The sequence below is a fragment of the Suncus etruscus genome, chromosome 1 (genome assembly GCF_024139225.1).
Source record: "Suncus etruscus isolate mSunEtr1 chromosome 1, mSunEtr1.pri.cur, whole genome shotgun sequence".
In the NCBI taxonomy this organism is placed as follows: Eukaryota; Metazoa; Chordata; class Mammalia; order Eulipotyphla; family Soricidae; genus Suncus; species Suncus etruscus.
Window position 1 is genome coordinate 24692941 of NC_064848.1, and position 21398 is coordinate 24714338.

General features: G+C 42.8%; 1 protein-coding gene across 1 annotated transcript in view; it reads left to right on the forward strand.

The window, feature by feature from the left end:
* Positions 1–21398, forward strand: part of GOLM1 (golgi membrane protein 1) — a 61463-nt gene that overhangs the window by 33886 nt on the left and 6179 nt on the right. The window contains exons 4-9 of the mRNA XM_049784388.1: positions 159–213; positions 2165–2267; positions 11477–11591; positions 18127–18262; positions 18847–19104; positions 21012–21122. Coding sequence (XP_049640345.1) covers positions 159–213; positions 2165–2267; positions 11477–11591; positions 18127–18262; positions 18847–19104; positions 21012–21122 — 778 coding nt within the window. The remainder of the gene's footprint in view (positions 1–158; positions 214–2164; positions 2268–11476; positions 11592–18126; positions 18263–18846; positions 19105–21011; positions 21123–21398) is intronic.

Below are 21398 nucleotides of genomic sequence, written 5' to 3' on the forward strand. Positions count from 1 at the left end.
TTGGTTCAAATCCCTGTGTCCCATATGGTCCCCCGTGCCTGCCAGGAGCTATTTCTGAGCAGACAGCCAGGAGTAACCCCTGAGCACCCCCCCCCAAAAAAAAAAAGAAAAAAAAAAAGAAAAATGCAATTGTTTTATTTTGTGTCTTTTCTTTGCAGGCAGCTTTAATAAATAATATCACCACCAGTGAGAGGCTGATCAGAACCCTTCAAGGTCAGTTTCATTCCATTCCTTTCTTTCAGACTTGGGGTTTTTTATAGGAAACCCTCTCTGTCTGTATGACAGAGTTTTTACCCTAGTGTAATTATTGTAGTATGTGTAAAGGACTCATCTTTAGTTACTCACCTTAATGAGTGATTAAATCATCTTATCCTTTTTTGCTTTAAAGAGTTTCTTTTAAATATATTACTGAGTATGTTACAAATAACTATATATAGGAACTGGAGAGATAGTGCAGAGAATAGGATGCTTCTCTTACATGTAGCCAACATGGTTTTGATCCCAAGCATCCCATGTGGTCCCCTGCCAGTAGTAATTCCTGAGAACTTCTGGGTGGCTCAAATTATAATTTGAACCTGGTGATGCTCAGGGGTTACTCCTGGCTATGCACTCAGAAATCACTCCTGGCTTGGGGAACCATATGGGACACTGGGGAATCGAACCATGGTCCATCCTAGGCTATCGCAGGCAAGGCAGATGCCTTACCCCTTGTGTAACCACTCCTGCCCCTTAAAATTATTATTGTGTAATTTGGGGCTGGAGAGATGGCACAGCGGTAAGGCGTTTGCCTTGTATGTGGTCAACACAGGACAGACCAAGTTCAAATCCAGGCATCCCATATGGTCCCCCAAGCCTGCTAGGAGTGATTTCTGAGTGTAGAGCCAGGAATAACCCCTGAGCGCTGCCGGGTGTGACCCCCCAAAAAAACCCAAAAAATTATTGTATGATTTATGTCATAATAAAGTTTACCTTTCAGTACATAGTTCCAGATGATAGGTCAAATGCATTGACGCTTAGACCAGCTTTTCTCAACTGGGACTCATATGTTCTCATACAGGACCTCAGAATATTCCAAAAGAGACAGGTGAAAGAAAACCATATATTTGATGGGGGGTTGTGGCCACAGTATGAGGCTAGGGGACAAGCCAGTAGGACACAGGAAGAAAACAAAGTCAGAAGGACCATGATCTCACAGTGAAAGAGTCCATTCTGGTCCGACACTCAATTAGAGACCACGACAACTCCAAGAATGCAATTAGCAAGGACAGGTTTATTGACCTGCAGTCAGGGCTTCGGGTCTGCCAACTGACAGAGGACCAGAGCCCCGAACAGCAAAGCAAGAGAATTTTTATAGGGTTTGGGCTCATAGGGATACGGGGGGGGGGGGGGGGTATGCAATGTCCAATCAAGAGTTCAATTTAACTTTCTTCTCCTAATACAGCTCAGGGTTCTGGGGGGCTGTGAAGCAACTTTGTTATCGTACGTTCTCACTTTGCTGTCATCCTGCCAGATATTTGATGGTCGGCTGATTGGGGTGGGACCATCTTGTGTCAGGAATATTTTGTTGGCACATCATACATCTTATGATAAGGGAAAACCATTCTGTGTCAGGAACATTCTGTTGGCACATCACACATCTTATGATAGGGGTTTGGACAAATATCAGAACTTTAGCAAGAGTTCAGCAAAAGTTTAACTTGAACAAGAGTTCAGCAAAAGTTTGACAAGTTATTGCTAAGAAGCCTTTTCCATTTACTGATATATTATAAGCAAGCTTTTCCTAACTTTATATATAAATTCCAGATTCTACTTCCACAACAGGATCCTGCTATTGACTCAGGGCTCTCAATCCAGTATTTCACAGATGAAAAATCTATCAGCTCTGAGAGGCTTTGTGCACAGCTCCAGGCTTTGAAGACTGAGGGAGAATCAAGTGAACAGAAAAAGGGTGTCTTCCTGGATGGATGTCAATAGGGAGATTTAGTTGGAAACAGTTATAGGACTTTCTGTAGAGTTGCTTATGTCCAGGGCTGCTCATGGCTGTAGGCTGATTACTTCCTTTGTGAGATATGACCTGTGTCCCTCTTCTGAATTTTGCTGTACCTGCTGCTCTCCTGATGGCCATGCGGTGACCTGTGCACTTTATGTCCTTCTCCTGGCTTAGACGAGTTAAAAACCCTGCAGAAGAATTATGGCAAACTGCAGCAGGATGTCCTCCAATTTCAGAAGAACCAGACCAACCTGGAGAGGAAGTTCTCCTATGACCTGTGAGTGTATCTTGGTTTTAAGCATGCAGTGTCTCTGGGGAGACCAATAAGTGCTTGCCTGGGGGAGGGGAGCTAATCTGATGATAGCCACCAATTACACTTCCTTTATCCATTTTTTTTTTTCTGGGTGGTGCTGGGGTTCAAAGTTAGGCTGTATCTCTGGTCTTCACTTTTTCCTCTTATAAGAGCCCTCTTATGAAGGGTCTAGGGAGAATAGTACAGACCTGTCTAGCAGCCATCTTTGGAAATAATGCTTTTTATGTATTTATTTTATTGGGGGCCTCTCGAGAAATTCCAAGGGAACATATACTCCGCCAACCTTGATCAACACTTCAGCCTGACAGTGAGATGCTGCTCATGCTAGTCATGATTGAGTCTAAATCTAGAGGTATTAGGAACCCATATGCTGGGGCTCTATTTTGCCCTTTGAGCTAACTTCCTACACATTTTGACTTAAAATTATTTTTAGTTAGTCATCTTGGATTACAAAATTATTCATAATTATGTTTCAGAAATACAATGTTCCAACACAAAGTTGAGTCACCAATGTTCACGTCCCTCCACCACTACCCCCAGTTTCCCTCCTATCCACCAGCCTACCTCTGTGATAATCACTTCTGGGTGGCTTACTCCTGGCTCTGCATTCAGGAAATCACTTCTTGTTGGCTCAGGGGACCATATGCGATTCCAGAGATTAAACCTAGACTGTCACTTAGAAGGCAAATACCTTAACTGCTATACTATTAGACCAGCTCTGACAGACACTTTTTAATGATTTTTGGTGCTAAGTTTACAATACTGTTATTGGTAGAGTTTCATGCTAACACTACCACCTTTTATAATCCCTTCCTCTTCCTGGTGGACCATTTGCCTCCACCATCATCAGAGTCATAGTTTTCTCTTCCCTGTCTTACACACTCACACACGCACACACACACATATACAAACATACACACATGGAGCACTTCTTATTGAGTCCCAGTTCTTATATTCTTTGTTTCTTTTACATTTGGGCATGTTTCCCTGCTCTGTAGCCTCATATAATGCATATAAAAGAGATCATTCTAAGTCAGTTTCTCTTCACTCAGTACGATACTCTCCAGAACCGTCTACATATCAGAAAATTGCATGATTTTCTTTTTCTTTTTTTTTATTGGTTTTTGGGCCACACCCAGCAGTGCTCAGGGCTTACTCCTGGCTGTCTGCTCAGAAACAGCTCCTGGCAGGCACGGGGGACCATATGGGACACCGGGATTTGAACCAACCACCTTAGGTCCTGGATCGGCTGCTTGAAAGGCAAACACTGCTGTGCTATCTCTCCGGGCCCGATTTTATTTTTCTTTTTGGTTTTTGGGTCACACCCGGTGACGCTCAGGGGTTACTTCTGGCTATGCGCTCAGAAGTCGCTCCTGGCGAGGGGGACCATATGGGACACCGGGGGATCGAATCATGGTCCGTCCTAGGCTAGCGCAGGCAAGGCAGGCACCTTACCTCTAGCGCCACCACCCGGCCCGATTTTATTTTTCTTAAGGTCAAGTAATTTCATAGTTTATACCAGACATACTATACCACAGTTTCTTTTTCTATTCATCTTTTTTTTTTTTTTTTTTTTTTTGGTTTTTGGGTCACACCCAGCAGCGCTCAGGGGTTACTCCTAGCTCTAAGCTCAGAAATCACTCCTGGCAGGCTCAGGGGACCATATGGGATACTGGGATTTGAACCATCGTCCTTCTGCATGGAAGACAAACACCCTACCTACATGCTATTTCTCCGGCCCCTCTATTCATCTTTTCTTTTTTTTTTTTTTTAGTTTTTGGGTCACACCTGGCAGCGCTCAAGGGTTACTCCTGGCACTATGCTCAGAAATCACCCCTGGCAGGCACAGGGGACCATATGGGATGCCGGGATTTGAACTACCCTCTTTCTGCATGAAAGGCAAACACCCTACTTCCATGCTATCTCTCTGCCCCCAAAATTCTTTCTTTCTTTTTTTTTCTTTGTTTTTGGGTCACACGTGGCAGCACTCAGTGGTTACTTCTGGCTCTATGCTCAGAAATAGCTCCTGGCAGACTTGGGGGACCATATGGGATGCCGGGCTTTGAACCACTGACCTGCATGAAAGGCAAACGCCTTACCTCTATGCTATCTCTCCGGCCCCTAATATTTTTTTTAATATTTTGTTTGTTTGGTCTTTTTTGGGCCACACCTGCTTGACGCTCAGGGGTTACTCCTGGCTATGTGCTCAAAAATCATTCCTGGCTTGGGGGGATCATATGAGATACTGGGGATCGAACCACAGTCTATCCTAGGCTAAGCCTTGCAAGGCAGATGCCTTACCTCTAGCGCCACCTCTCTGGCCCCTTCATTTTTTTCTATTCATTCTTGTGTACTTGGGTTGTTTCCAGATTGTGGCTATTGTGAATAGTACTGCAGTGATCATAAGAGTTCAGCTTTTCTACATTGGTTATTTGTTTATTTTTTTGTTTGTTTGGGGCCACACCCTGCTATGCCCAGAGATTACTCCTGAAAGCTCAGGGGACCATGTGGGATGCCAGGGATTGAATCCAGGTTGGCCACATGCAAAGCAAACGCCCTACCCATTGTGCCATCATTCTGGCCTCTCTACCTTATATTTTTGGGCCCTTGATGTTTATTCAAAAAGACAAATTGCTGGGTCAAATGACTTTTCATTGTCTCCAAATTTCTGTAGCAAGAGTGGAGTACTTGCATTCTCCTAAGCTTACTGAGGTGTTATTAGAAATGTGTATATTTAAATCCACAGTGTGATGTTTTGATATACGTATACTATTTTGTTTTGCCTTTGTGTGTGTGTTTTTTGGGTCACACCCGGCAGTGCTCGGGAAACTCCATGCTCAGAAATTGCTCCTGGAAGGCATGGGGGACCATATAAGATGCTGGGATTCGAACCGCTGACCTTCTGCATGAGAGGCAAACGCCTTACCTCCATGCTATCTCTCCGGCCCCGATATACGTATACTATTAAAAATGATTTCCCCTGGGCCTGGAGAGATAGCACAGCGACATTTGCCTTGCAAGCAGCTGATCTAGGACCAAAGGTGGTTGGTTCAAATCCCGGTGTCCCATATGGTCCCCCATGCCTGCCAGGAGCTATTTCTGAGCAGACAGCCAGGAGTAACCCCTGAGCACTGCCGGGTGTGGCCCAAAAAACAAAAACAAAAACAAAAACAAAATGATTTCCCCAGTCAAGTTAATTAACTATCCATCATGTCATTGGGTGTATATTTGTATTGTATGTGTGGAGTATGTTATGTGATAATGTGATATGTCTGTCTTTGGTACATGTGAGGTGGATATGTGGAGTGTGTGTATATGGTATGATTTGATGTGTGCTTCTATATATGTCTGAACTATGTTGTGTATGGTGTGTGTGCATATATATGTATGTATATATCTATTAAGTATATGTAGTGATAACACTTAAGATCATCTCTTACAGCCAAAGAGACAGCTTAGTGGGGTAAACTATATGATTTACATGCAGATGTTTGGGTTTAATCATTGGCATCACTAATGGTGCCTTAAGCATCCAGGACTGAGCATCAGTGGGTAAAACCCAACCTTCCCCCTTCCAAAAAAGAAATCTTTTTTTGTGTGTGGTTTTTGGGTCACAGTGCTCAGGGGTTATTCCTGGCTCCAGGCTCAGAAATTGCTCCTGGCAGGCACGGGGGACCATATGGGACGCCGGGATTCGAACCGATGACCTCCTGCATGAAAGGCAAACGCCTTACCTCCATGCTATCTCTCCGGCCCCAGAAATCTTTTCTTACAGCAGAGTTTTCACTTATAGAAATGATGTTCCTGATGTATTTTTATGGCCAAAACAAAATAAGAAGATTTAAAAAAATTAGCTAAACCTAGAGGTTGAAGTAATAATATAGTAGGTAAGTCACTCACCTTGCACATAGCTTACCTGAGTTCAATCCTTTGCATCCCATTTGGTCCCCTGAGCCTCACCAGAAATGATCCTTGAGCACAGAGCCAGAAGTAAGCCCTGAGTATACTGATATGGCCCTCCAAAATATAAATGTTAAGGCCATTAATAAACTAGTAAGATAATTTTTTGTAGTTTTCCTTCATAGCAACATGCTCAATCACAAGGACTCTGGAATCAGAGACCACCACATCACCAGAATGACTGCCATTGTTAATTTACTTCTCTTTAGTCCACTAGTAGGTTCTCAGTTTTATGTGCATTTTTTTTTTTTGTTTTTGGGTCACACCCGGCGGTGCTCAGGGGTTACTCCTGGCTGTCTGCTCAGAAATAGCTCCTGGCAGGCACGGGGGACCATATGGGACACCGGGATTCGAACCAACCACCTTTGGTCCTGGATCGGCTGCTTGCAAGGCAAACACCGCTGTGCTATCTCTCCGGGCCCTTATGTGCATTTTTTATATAATGTCACCATGAAAATTTTTAAGTAGATTTGTTATTTACTTGTAACTGAAAGTCCATATTGCTTCTGTGTAGTTCATGAATTGAACCCAGGTCTTCACACACAAGGCATGTGTTCTTTTACTAACTTATATCCTGCCTTCCTTGCTTCAGAATATTACAAATGTCTTGCTCTCTGAGCTTGTGTTCTCTCACAAACATATACTTTTCCCTGTCTCTCCTTTTACATCTTTCTAAATAAGTTTCAATAAAGACTTTCTTGCATCATAAAAACGAAATATGAGAAATAACTATCTGAAAAAAAAAAAAGAAATAGCTATCTGGTCTCTGTACTATGGAGATCCCAAATTTCATTCACCATTTCATTGTTGGGTTACTTTTAAGTTGTGATCATTATAACTAGTGTGATATCATATAATAGTATATAACTTAAAACTTATTATTCTGGAGTTTTTCCTTCTAAACTTCTTCTAAGTTTGTATGCCACTTAAAATAAATTGATAGGGTTGGAGGGATAACACAGCAGTAGGGTGTTTGCCTTGCATGCGACTGACCCAGGACGGACCCAGGTTTAATCCATGGCATCCCCCTGAGCCTGCCAGGAGTGATTTTTGAGCGCAGAGCTAGGAGTATTGACCCAGGTTTAATCCATGGCATCCCCCTGAGCGCTGCCAGGTTTGGCCCAAAACACCAAAAATAAAATCAAATAAATTAATGATTGCCTTCTGAAAGGACTTGTTTTTAATTTTAATTATTTACTTATTTTAATTTATTATTATATTATTTTTGGTTTTTGGGCCACACTCAGCAACGCTCAGGGGCTACTCCTGGCTCTATGCTCAGAAATCGTCCCTGGCAGGCTCAGGGTACCATATGGGATGCTGGGATTCGTACCACCGTCCTTCAGTATGCAAGGCAAATGCCTTACCTCCATGCTATCTCTCCAGCCCCTATTTTTTTTAGGTTTTGATTTGTGTTTACACACTGGATTTTGGTGATGCTCAGGGCTTACTTCTAGTACTGTGCTCAGGAATCACTTCTGATGAGGGCTTAGGGTAATGGGGATTGAACTTGAGTCAGCTGCATATAAGGCAAGTACAACCTACCTACTGTATTATATTTCATTTTCCTTCTGAGCATTTATTATTATTATTATTGTTATTATTATTTTGGTTTTTGGGTCACACCTGGAAGCACTCAGGAGTTACTCCTGGCTCTATGCTCAGAAATCACTCCTGGCAGGCTCAGGCGACTATCTAGGATGCCGGGATTTGAATCACCATCGTTCTGCTTGCAAGGCAAATGTCCTACCTCCATGCTATCTCTCCAGCCCCCCTGAGAGTATTTTAATCAGTGAAGTAGAAGGCCAGAGCAATAGTACTGTGGGTAGGGTGCTTTCCTTGCATGCTCTAACCCAGGCACCCATATGGTCCACCCAGCACTGCCAGGCGAGATCCTGATTGCAAAGCTAGGAGTAACCACTGAGTATTGCTCTTGTGATCCAAAAGCAACATAAATAAAAAAGAACCAGTGAAGTATGAGAAATAGTTATTCACACTATTGCCTTTGGGGGGATTTTTATATCTCCGTATGTCCATCAATTTATGCAATATTTAAACAAAATGCAGATGAAACCAAGAAACCCTATAGATTATAAATATAGTTTCTGCAGTGGATTTAAAAGAGATACAAGGAGATAATGTGTACAGAGTCTTGTTACCTAGACCAGTGACTCTTGGTGAATAGTAACTTTGTCTGCAGGTGACTTTGGTAGTCTTCAGGCACATTTTTGGTTGTCGCAGCCCAGAGGGAGGTATTCTTGGAATCTAATGGATATGGACCAAGGATGCTGCTAAGCTTCCTACGGTGCACAGGACAGCTTATATGACAAAGCTTCACCTGGCTGCAAAGCATAAGTAATACTGAGGCTCAGGTTTGAGAAATGCCAAGTGAGACCAGAAATCAGTGAGATTCATCCTGAAGAAATGAAGGGCCAGACTGGGAAGATGCTGTAAAGAACTAGAGCTCAGATGCCATGCATTAATGGGGATCAGAGTTGAGCCCCCAGCTCTCCCTGGTCCTTCCATGGCCCCCCAACAGGTGATATTTCTTCGCTGGATGCACCTTGATGAGTGTCAGAAGGAATGGCCCTTGGAAGGACTCTCTCAAAATAAGTAAATAAAATGCCTTAAGCTTCATTCATTCATTCACATATTTCCATTTTATTGATTAAAGTACAATCAATGAGGCTGGAGAGATAGCACAGCTGTGTTTGCCTGGCAAGCGGCCCATCCAGGACCTAAGGTGGTTGGTTCGAATCCCGGTGTCCCACATGGTCCCCCGTGCCTGCCAGGAGCTATTTCTGAGCAAATAGCCAGGAGTAACCCCTGAGCATAGCCGGGTGTGCCCCCCCCCCCACAAAAAAGTACAATAAATGGATATGGCCTCAGGAGATTTGAGATAGCTTAATATCAGCCAAGTTCCAGTGAAAGGCTGAACTGTATGTCCCGAAAGTGCCCTCAGGCAGTGAGTAGAATATTCCAGTCTGGGTTGATGGTGCATGTGCCAAATGTTAGCTGGAGGGGTCTTGAAGGATCACATGGAGGTAAGGTATTTGCCTTGCATGCAGAAGGACTGTGGTTCGAATCCTGGCATCCCATAAGGTCCCCCAAGCCTGCCAAGAGTAGTTTCTGAGCGTAGAGCCAGGAGGAACCCCTGAGCACTGCCTGGTGTGACCCCAAAACAAAAAAAAAAAACACAAAACAAACAAACAAAAAAAAGATGCTAGATGGAATGAAAACACTCTCTGGCTAGAGGTTGCTGATTCATTGTGCCCCAAATTGTCCCATACAGAATGCTTACTAGCAGTGATAGAAAATACTGAAAGCTGGGGCCGGAGAGATAGCATGGAGGTAAGGCATTTGCCTTTCATGCAGAAGGTCATCAGTTCGAATCCCGGCGTCCCATATGATCCCCCGTGCCTGCCAGGAGCAATTTCTGAGCATGGAGCCAGGAATAACCCCTGAGCACCGCCGGGTGTGACCCAAAAACCAAAAAAAAAAAAAAAAAAAAAAAATTGAAAGCTGAGAAGTGATTTTTCTTCAATTTGTATTCCCTTTTTTGGACTCTGGTAGTATGGCTTCCTGTTAGTGTATTTGTAATAGATAAATGTGCATTTATGTTTATAATTTCTGGAGGTTTGTATACCTGTCAGATCTCATCCTTAAGCAATGCTAAGAATGAGAAAGCTGAAAGTTAGGCCTGTTTATGTAATGATAGTACTTTGTCATTGTCATCACTTATATCTATCGCTCATCCCTAAGGTGATACCTGTATTCCATCCTAGCACTGCCTTGCATTTTTTCTCCCTAAAGTACTTAGAGTCAGGGTTTCAGATGACCTCATGCCTTCTCATCTCCATGCCATGAGCAGACAATTTCTAAATGCTCTACCAAGAATGTAATAGAACAGTCTGTTGACCATCATCTTGGTAGTCAGAAACATGCCCCTTATAGGTATCTGTCATGAGCATATTTTTCTTTTCTTTTTTTTTTTTTGTTTTTGGGTCACACCCAGTAGCACTCAGGGGCTACTCCTGGCTGTATGCTCAGAAGTCGCCCCTGGCAGGCTCGGGGACCATATGGGATTCCAGGATTCGAACCACCGACCTTCTGCATGCAAGGCAAACACCTTACTGCTGTGCTATCTCTCCGGCCCCAAGCATATTTTGTTAATGGTACTCTGAACATCAGTTGTTCCCATTAGAACAGTCACACTGGTTCGGTCCCTTATTTTTGTTTTCTAATTTGTTTTTAATTTTTTTTTTAAGTTATTGGGCCACACTGTGCTGTGCTTAGGCTTACTCCTGCCTTTATGCTCAGGGATCACACCTGGTGGTAACCATATTGGGGCAATATGTAGTGACAAGGTTTAAATCTGGTTTGTCTGGTTTGGCCAGCAAGGCATGCCCCTGGTGGTTGCTTTAACATTTTTTTTTTTTTTAGTTTTTGGGTCACACCTGGAGATGCTCAGGGGTTGCTCCTGGCTGTCTGCTCAGAAATAGCTCCTTGCCAGGAGCAATTTCTGAGCCTGGAGCCAGGAATAACCCCTGAGCAATGCCAGGTGTGACCCAAAAACCAAAAAAAAAAAAAAAAAAAAAAAAGAAATAGCTCCTGGCAGGCACGGGGGACCATATGGGACACCGGGATTCGAACCAACCACCTTTGGTCTTGGATCGGCTGCTTGCAAGGCAAACGCCGCTGTGCTATCTCTCCGGGCCGCTTTAAAATTTTTTATCAGATCAAATTCACTTGTTTTAAGGGCCAGTGGTGGTGCAGTGGTAGGGCATTTGCCTTGCATGCAGCTGACCTAGCACGGACCACGGTTCGATTACCCGGTGTCCCATATGGTCCCCAAGCCATGAGCGATTTCTGAGCACAGAGCCAGGAGTAGCCCCTGAGTGTCACTTGTGTGGTCCAAAAAACAAAACAAACAGACAAAATCAGTCACTTATTTTAAAATCATGTGGCATATTTTTAGTGTATTTATTTTAGAATCATGTGGCATATTTTTAGTGTATTTAATTAGCTGTAGTTTTCTTGTTGAAAATATTGAAAAATACATAGGTTGCCTTGCCCAAATTCCCACTTTAAGTGCAGAGAAGAAGCAAGAAAGAGATGAGTTTTGTTTTTTGAAGTGGATTTCACAGTCACAGCAGAGAAAGATTACATAGTGATTAACCACTTGTCTTTTCTTTTGCTTTCTTTGATCAAAGAAGCCAATGCATCAATCAAATGAAAGAGGTGAAGGAGCAGTGTGAAGAGCGAATAGAAGAAGCCATCAAAAAGAATGTAGCTTTCAGAGAACTGAATGAAAAAGAAAAACAGCAGGTAATTCTAATTTAGTTCGGTTTGAGGGCTCTACTTGGCAGTGTTCAGATCTTACTTCTGGCTCTGCACAGATCACATGTAGCAGTGCTTGGGTGCCTTTGCAGTGCTGGGGCTGGCTTCATGTAAGACAAGTGCTTTAACTTTTGTATTATCACTTTGGCCTGGATTCTAGATTTTTCTATTAAGAAAGTCCAGGATCCTAAGGATGGAGTGATAGTATAGTGTTTAGAGCCTTTCTCTTGCACGCAGCTGACCTAAGTTCCATCTCTTGTCTCTTCTATGGTCCCCAGAGCACTTCCAGGAGTAATTCCTGAGTGCAGAGCCTGGAGTAATAACTCTTGAGCACCACTAGGTGTGGCCCCAAAACAAAACAAAAAGAACGGCCAGGTTTCCTCTGGTCACCTCAGATCTATCTGCTCCCTATCTGTTGTCTGATTTACTTTAATCTCTGCTCTCCCCTGTGGGTATGGGAGTTTGATTTCTTTTTTTTTTTTTTTTTGTGGTTTTTGGGTCACACCCGGCAGTGCTCAGGGGTTTTTCCTGGCTCTGTGCTCAGAAACTGCTCCTGGTAGGCACGGGGGACCATATGGGACGCCGGGATTCGAACCAATGACCTTCTGCATGAAAGGTAAACGCCTTACCTCCATGCCATCTCTCCGCCCCGGAGTTTGATTTCTAAGATATCAACAGATCCTGGCCCCAATACTCTCTCTTACATTGCTCTGTCTTCTTAGTTTCTGTACTCAGGCCTTGAGAGTCCTGGTTTATGTTGTTGGATCATACTGACCAGTGCTTAAGAATGGCTGGCATCTTATCTTCTAAGGTATTAGTTGTTCTTTTTTTTTTTCAAGTTTTTTATTGAAAACAATGTGAATTACAAGTTTTTCACAGTCGTATTTCAGGTGACAGTGAGTTAGGGTCATTCCCACAACCAATGTTGACCTCTCTCCACCATAGTTCTCAGCATGAATCCCATACCTCCACCCTTAGTCTTCTGGTCTGCTAGTGTAACAGGTCCATTTAGTGTATATCTTGTTATAGTTTGGGTCTCTTGATTCTATTGTTGTTGAATTTGGTTTGAGTATTTTTATTTCCATTCAATGCTCCTGAAACCATTTGGTTACTGCATCCCATCCACTTTTTTTTTTTTTCTCAATTTGTAGGAGGACATAGAAATATAAGTTAGAATAAGATAATTCATGTTCTGTTGTTCTGTAAAAAATGTGGGAGCCCCTATCTAGAAGCTATGAATAAAATTAAAAGAGGCAAAAAGGATAAAAAGAGAAAACAAAGCTGGGGCAGATGCGGCTTTTTTTTTTTTTTGCATAGGTGCAGTAAACATTGGGGAAATTAAAAAGGAAATCACCCTCTGGGGTGGGGAGCTTGGTTCTTGGTGCTGGTGTAGGGAACTTTGCCAGTTCTAAGGTTGGGATCCAGGGTTCGGGGTTGGACAGTTGATTTCCTATCAATTGAGGTCTAAGTCAAGTCCCCATGACAAATGTTTAGGGTGGTAGGTACACTGCATTATAAAATTTATGGGTTCTTATCGCTATTAGATAAGAACTTCTTTCTATACATAACATTTCTCCATTTTAGTGGACCTATGCAAACAGGAACGAAGTCATATTATATTATTGGTGCATTTGTGGGTATAAACTATATGCTGCTATACAGTCTCTGCTACCTGGTTTTGACCTGAGGTCTTATCCCAAGCAAGACTTTTCTACTAGAATTTCCTACTAAGGAGAACCACACAAGCAAAAAAAAAAAAAAAAATGGGGGACGGGGAGGGTACCTTACATATGGAAATAATCACTAAGAGTTATAACTATTAAGGAAATGCAGCTACAACAGGGGTGTCAAACTCAATTTACCTGGGGGCCTCAGGAGGCAAAGTCGGGGTGATCCTTGAGTGCAAAGTCAGTAGTAAGCCTTGAACATTGGAGGGTGACCCAAACAACTAAAACAAAACAAAACAAAAAAGATTCCTCTAGGGCAGGGCCACAAAATGTTGTACGGAGGGCTGCAAATGGCCTGCGGGCTGTGAGTTTGAGACCCCTGATCTACAGAGACATACAAAGAAAATATAGATATCCCCGTTAAGTCTTTTGAGATAGTCTGAGGTAGGGGTAAGGTTCAGGGCACATTTTCCTCCCACATAAGGTATTATGTTTTACATATATACTTGTGACCTATTTTGAGTTAATTTACCTTGTATATATTGTTTTTTTTGGGGGGGGTCATACCCGGCAGAGCTCAGGGGTTACTCCTGGCTCTATGCTCAGAAATCACTCCTAGCAGGCTCAGGGGACCATATGGGATGCCGGGATTTGAACCACCGTCCTTCTGCATGCAAGGCAAATGCCTTACATCCACACTATCTCTCTGGCCCACCTTGTATATACGGTGTAAGACAATAGTCAAACTGTATAGTTTGGCATGTGGCTAGCCAGTTCTCTTAGTAATAATTGTCGAAAAAACACCACCAAAATAATGAGGCCAGAGAAATAGTACAGGCTTTAGGTGCCGCTCTGCCTACAGCTAATCAATCCCTGGGAGTCATCCCCTCCCCACATCCCCCACTCTATTAACTACCCTACCAGTAGTTGTGATTCAAACACAGTTCACAAAATTTTTTTGAAAGTGTTTTGTATTTTTCAGAAGTGAAAAAATATAAAACTTTTGGGGGTCGGAGCAATAGCACAGCAGTAGGGCGTTTGCCTTGCACACGGCTGACCCAGGATCCACCTGGGTTCCATTCCTGGCGTCCCATATGGTCTCTTGAGCCAGGAGCGATTTCTGAGCGCAAAGCCAGGAGTAACCTGGAACATCACTGGGTGTGGCTCACCCTCACCCCAAAAAATTTTTTAAAAAACTTTATAAGTTGGGGCAGGATAGAAAGCACAGCGGTAAGGCGTTTGCCTTAGATGCAGAACGACGGTGGTTCAAATCCCGGCATCCCATATGGTCCCCCGAGCCTGCCAGGAACGATTTCTGAGCCTGGATTCAGGAGTAACCCCTGAGCGCTGCCGGGTGTGACCCAAAAACAAAAACAAAAACAAAACAAAACAAAAAAAAACAACCAAAAAATTTTATAAGTATTTGAAACTGTTTTAAGTGAGATTTTCTTAATTTTATTCTCACATTGTTTACTGCTAGTATATAATTTCATACTTGGAACTTTTTTGAGCTTATTTACTAGTTCTGAAAGTACATTTTGTATTTTTTCAGAATTTTCTTTTTCTTTTTTCTTTTTTTTTGGGGAGGGGTTTTGGATTTTTGGGTCACACCCAGCAGCACTCAGGGGTTACTACTGGCTCTATGCTCAGAAATCGCTCCTGGCAGGCTCGGGGGACCATATGGGACACAAGGATTCGAACCACCGAACTTCTTTCTGCATGAAAGGCAAACACCTTACCTCCATGTTATCTCTCCGGCCCCAAAATTTTCTATATAAGATTATATCTAAAGTTTGACATCAGCATACATCTTTTTTCTTTTTATTTCAGTTTGAATTCCTTATTATTTTATTTTTCTTGCCCTGGCACTGTTAAATAGAAGTGGTAAGAGCAGATATCTTTAACCTGACTTATTCTTTAATTTGTTGGGAGAACACAGCCAGTCTTACCATTATTATGTTAGCTGTATGTTTTTGGTTTATTTTGTTTTGTTTTGAGTCACACTGGCAGCATTCAGAGGTTACTACTGGTGTTGTGCTCAGAAATCGCTCCTGGCAGGCACAGGGAACCATAGGGGTTGCTGGGATTCGAATCAGTGTCTGTCCTGAATCAGCTGCATGCAAGGCAAACACCGTACCGCTGTGCTATCTCTCTGGTCCCGTTTTCGTTTTTTTTTTTGTTTGTTTGTTTGTTTGTTTGTTTTTTTGGTTTTTGGGCCACACTCGGTGACGCTCAGGGGTTACTCCTGGCTATGCGCTCAGAAGTCGCTCCTGGCTTGGGGACCATATGGGACACCAGGGGATAGAACCACGGTCCATCCAAGGCTAGCGCAGGCAAGGCAGGTACCTTACCTCTAGCGCCACCGCCCGGCCCCCGTTTTCGTTTTTTTAATACTGCACTTGATTTATCGAAATTGAGGAAATTCTCATATGCACTTATTTTTTTTTTTTTAGTGCTTCTGTCAAAAAGAGTTGTGTACCAATCTGGAGTTAAGACAGAAGGGTACCTACATGCGAACAACACAGATTCATTCCTAGGCACTGCCATGGGTAACTCTTGAGCATAGAAGAATAATAAATCCCTAGCACTGTTTTTTTTTTTTTTTTTTTTGTTTTTGTTTTTGTTTTTGTTTTTGGGCCACACCCTGTGACGCTCAGGGGTTACTCCTGGCTATGCGCTCAGAAGTTGCTCCTGGCTTCTTGGGGGACCATATGGGACGCCGGGGGATCGAACCGCGGTCCGTCCTAGGCTAGCGCAGGCAAGGCAGGCACCTTACCTCCAGCGCCACCGCCTGGCCCATCCCTAGCACTGTTATGTGTAGCCCAAACCTTCCCTACAAAAGAGTAGACTTTTGAAGTCTTTCTCTGCATCTATTCAGATAATAAGAATTTTTCTGTCCTTTGTTCTTTGATATGGTGTTAGTGAATTTTTGCATGTTAAACAAGTATTGCAGCCCCAGAATAAGTAAATCCTGCTTTCTTATTGTATATAACCCTTCGATATGTTGTTAAATTTAATTTTCTGATATTATTGAAGATACTGGTGTCTGTATTCATTAGAACTTTATCTATAGCTTTAATTCTTTAATAATGTTGTCTAGCTTTGGATAGTGACTGAACCTCATCAGGGTGTTGGAATTGTTTTTTATTCTTCCGTTTTGAGAAGAGTTGTAAGACTTGGTATGATTATTCTTTAAATGTTCAGTAAAATTCACTGAGCCTATACTCTGAGGTCATTTTAAAGTTAGCAGTTAATTTTTTTTTTTTTCGTTTTTGGGCTACACCTGGCAGCGCTCAGGAACTACTCCTGGCTCTGAGCTCAGAAATCGCTCCTGATAGGCTCGGGTGTCCATATGAGACACCGAATTTGGCTGGGTCAGCCACGTGCAAGGCAAACACCCTACTGCTTTGCTATCTCTCTGACCCCTATAAATTTCTCTTATGTACTGATTTTACTGCCTTAATTAGTTTATGATTTTAGTTTTTTTTCTCAAGGATTTTTCTAATTTGCCTTGATTTATTTGACACAAAGATTTATTTTTAATATTTAAAAAAACTATTGATTGATTGGTTTTTGGGCTATACCCAGTGGCGCTCAGGGGTCGCTCCTGACCCTGCACTCAGAAATCGCCCCTGGCAGGCTGGGGGACCACATTGGATGGCAGGAATCGAACTGGGTCCCTCCCCAGGTCGGCCACATGCAAGGCACTGCCCCACCGCTGTGCTATCTCTCCAGCCACCAATGATTTAATTTTATGTTATCTAATATCTAATTTCCACACAATTTAAAATTTTTTTTTTTGTTCTTTGGGCCACACCCGGTAATGCTCAGGAATTACTCCTGGCTATGCGCTCAGAAATCGCTCCTGGCTTGGGGGACCATATGGGACGCCGGAGGATCGAACTGCAGTCCGTCCTAGTCTAGTGCGCACAAGGCAAACACCCTGCCGCTTTTGCCACCACTCCGGCCCCACAGTTCTGAATTTCTCAAAGTTCTTTTTTAAAATTGTTTTACTTTAATCATATTGATTATAAAATATACTTTGTACAATTTCAGTCACAAATTTTGAGCCTTATATTTTTATGGTTTAGCATGTTTGTATTAGAGTATTCCACATGTGCTTGAGAAGAAGATAAATTTTGCTCTTGTTGGATTCAGTGCTCTTAGAAGCTTTTGGAGTCTAAGAGATTAGAATGTTGCTCAAGTCTCCTCTTTTTTTTTTTTTTTTGGTTTTTGGGTCATACCTGGTAGCGCTCAGGGGTTACTCTATGCTCAGAAATCACTCCTGACAGGCTCAGGGGACCATATGGGATGCTGGGATTCGAGCCACTGACCTTCTTCATGAAAGGTAAATGCCTGACCACCATGCTATCTCTCCAGCCCCTCAAGTCTCCTCTTCCTTGTTGATTTTTTTAACTTTTGATTGATTGATTGATTGATTGGTTTTTGGGCCACACCCAGCGGCACTCAGTGGTCACTCCTGGTTTCTGCACTTAGAAATCGCCCCTGGCAGGCTGATTCCTATGATGCTGGGAATCTACCTGGGTTCTTCCTGGGTTGGTCGAAGCATGCAAGGCAAATGCCCTACTGCTGTGCTATCTCTCTGGCCCCACCTAGTTGATTTTTGTATTGTCAAACCACTGGGGATAGTATTTTCTGGGAGATCTTGACCCAGCCTCATCTCCTATGCAAAATACCAGTCCATGATTGGTGTAGGTCAGGGGCAAAGTTTCCAAGGGTTTTGCTTTTCTCATGAAGAAAAGAGGAAGTGGGCCAGTGCTTTGCAGGGGTTCTTGGTTCTTGTAAGGTTTATGTCATGGAGCCACTAAACTGGATGTTCTGTATTTCTATTTCAGCTCCAAGAGCCCAGTGAAACCCCACCCAGGCTGCAGGAAGCAGGCCCACCCCAAACCAAAGGAAGGGTGCCTGCCAATGGTGAGCCCCAAACACCAGCCCCCAGCTTTGAGGTGCCTCTGGATTTGAAGAGACAAGGTAAGAAATTGAAGCAGAGCTTGGTACAGTCCTAAATCTATTTAGCGCTTCATGCAAACACTCCAAGGGCAGAGTTGCTATTCCTCTAGGCTGTTGCTGAGCATGGGCCTGCTACTAGCTGGCAGGTGACAGTCTCTCTGGGAATCTGGAATTGAATTCAAGGTTCCTTCCCTTGTAAACTAAGTACCACTTTCCCTGCAGTTGTATGAAGAAAGGTCCAAACTGTGCCTTTTTATTCAGGGTGTCAGAGGTACTATTGGGTTATGAGGAGGTGGCTGTGTCCTAGGCAGTTATGACAACAGTGTGCCCTGGTCTAGCATACGTGACAGTCAGATAACCTGACAGTTCTTGAACTTGCAGCTTGTCACTGTATCTGAGACAATGTAAACAAGGAATCTTTTTCTAAACCGTTTTTTTCTTCCTCCTGGTTCTGAAGAAGACTTAGGTAGCCTGGAGTCTTCTGCAGAAGTCACCAAATTTCTGAGCAGCTTTCTCTCTATACCCACAGCATCCACTCCCCTTGGAAGGGTCTGGGATTTGACTGGTGTGAAGTTTTTGTTTTGGTTTTAATGAAATTGTTCCAGGCACAGAGGAAACCAACAAGATTCAGGTCATCAGCAAGGACAGTCTGGGACTGCCGCCAGAGCTGGGTCAGGGACCAGACAAGTCAGAAGGGAGAACTATGGACAGACAGGGCATTGAAGAAGCTGGAGACACTGGTCGGATCTCACAGATGTCAGTCACCTTCTTGGCAAGCCAGGAAAATGAGGTGATAGAGGAACCTGAGCGGGACCAGCTGATCATTCGTGATGGGCAGGAGGAGCCAGAAGCTGATGAAGAGGGTGAGTGAAAGGGTCCATAGCTGCCACTGGCCTCTCCTTAAGGCAGAAGGTGCTTGTGCAGTTTGCTCAAACATTAGCATACAATTTGGTAATTTGGCCAAAACAGGGAGAGAAAGATGGGTGTATTACAGGGAGACCCCTCCAGTGTTAGCTAAGCAGGCTGATCTCATCTCCATACTTTTACTTCTTCAGACATCAGTGGCCATATAAGCTCGAAAGGAAAAGAACACTGTACCCTGCCTTTCTGACGCAATTTTACCTTTTGAAAAGAAGTACAGGAGCAGAGAGATAGCACAGCAGTAGGGCATTTTTCCTTGTGCGTGGCCGACCCAGAACGGGCCTGGGTTTGATTCCTGGCTTCCCATATGGTTCCCTGAGCCTGCCAGGAGTAACCCCTGAGCACCACGGGGGGTGGCCCAAAAACAAACAAAGAAAAGTATGGGAAACAGATCAACAAACTGTTGGTGAAAGGGATATATTTTAGGACTAAAGGAATATACTTTAATCTTGTGAAAATGTGGAAGATTTCACTTAAATAGCAGCACTTTCGAAGATAAGTGCTCTGGTACTATCCAATAACAAAGTTGGAGACTGTGGGGATATTTGCAGAAGTCATCTTATTTCACCAAAATTTAATTTTCATTGACCTTTTTTCCCCTACATTCTGAAGAATGCATGTCATGAATTCTGTTAAATATACTTTTTTAGCTGCCCTCCTGAAGTAACTGTACAGGTATACCACACACACACACACACACACACACACACACACACACACACACACACACACACACACAAAGAATATACACACACACTTCCTCCTAATGCCTGTGAACAAAAGGTATCTGAAGGAGGGAAGGCAGCTGCAGTTTCTCTACTCAGCACCCACAGAGAACACTGATCAATTGAGAAGTGCTAGGGCTTCACAAAAATATGTTGCATTCCTATAAAAATAATAAGCTAGAAGAGATATTATTAAAAAAAAAGAACTCCCCATTTAAAACAGTATTTAGGGGCCAGAATGTGTGGTAAGCTGACTGTGGTTTGATCCCCAGCAACAAATCTGATCCCCTGACTACCACCAGATAATGATCCCTAAGCACCTGATGTGGTAAAAATCTTAAAAGTTGTGGTACACACATACACACAGTGGAATACTATGAAGCCATAGGAAGAATGAAACTATGCAGCTTCCTAGAATCATGCAAGGATAAAATCATGCACCTTGATAAGAATGGGAGGGTATTCTATTAAGTGAAGTCAAAATGGAGAAGGAAACAATTTCCAGATATCTCACTTCTCTGGCATAGACACAAGGAAATGGAAAGTTGGTGATGAAGGGTATATGAGGTTGCAGACTGGCAACACTATGATTTTGATCAAGAGTCTTGGACATTTTGGTGGTTTAGAGGTCAGTACATTAAGACTGTAACAGTCAACATTATTGTAGACATGTGACCTACACTATAATTTTTAAAGTGAGTTTGCTAAGGTGGAAGGGTAAGAAGAGGGAGAGAACAATGGACCATTGATAGTAGAACACTGATACTGGTAGTGGATTTGTAGTTTGAATATTGAATACTACAGTTGTTACTGGAAGCTTTGTAAATCAGTGCCAAAATATTTTTTAAAGGAAAAAATGAGGGTTAATTCAGTTAATTTCCTCTTCTTCAACTTGGAATATAATAGCCTTTTGTTTAGGGTCAGTTTTATGTAGACTTAGGATTGAGGTAGAGCAATAAAAAGAAGAGAATAAGCCAAGTCCAGGCCTTTTTAGAGAGGAAGCAAAGTGCTTTGAGTGTAAAATATTATGATTGGGGTAATCCTGTAGCCTGTGGGCTCTGGTGTTCCTTTCATACCAAGAGAGAAATTACTTGGTCTCTGACTTTGTCTCTGCTAATTTTTAGGAAGGAACCAGAAAAAAGTGGGAGACGATGATTATAACATGGATGAAAATGAAGCTGAATCTGAAACAGACAAGCAGGCAGCTCTTGTGTGGAATGATCAAAAACTAAATGGTAAAGATGGAGCAGATGGGTTCCCTTTCATTTCCTGTTGTGATGATTCACAACCCGGAGTGACCATTATAAGGAATCCCACCATACTATTGTTAGCTTCCTTTAAAAGTTTTTCCCTGCAAGCGCAGTGGAGGAGGGAAAAGATAAAGCAGCCCGAGAAAACATATTTTCAAGCCCTCAGAAATGAATTGGAGGATTTTGCCTCAGGGTTAATTAGAAATCATCAGTAAAATGGCTTGTTCAATCAAATTCACTCAAAAAACAAAAACAAAAAAT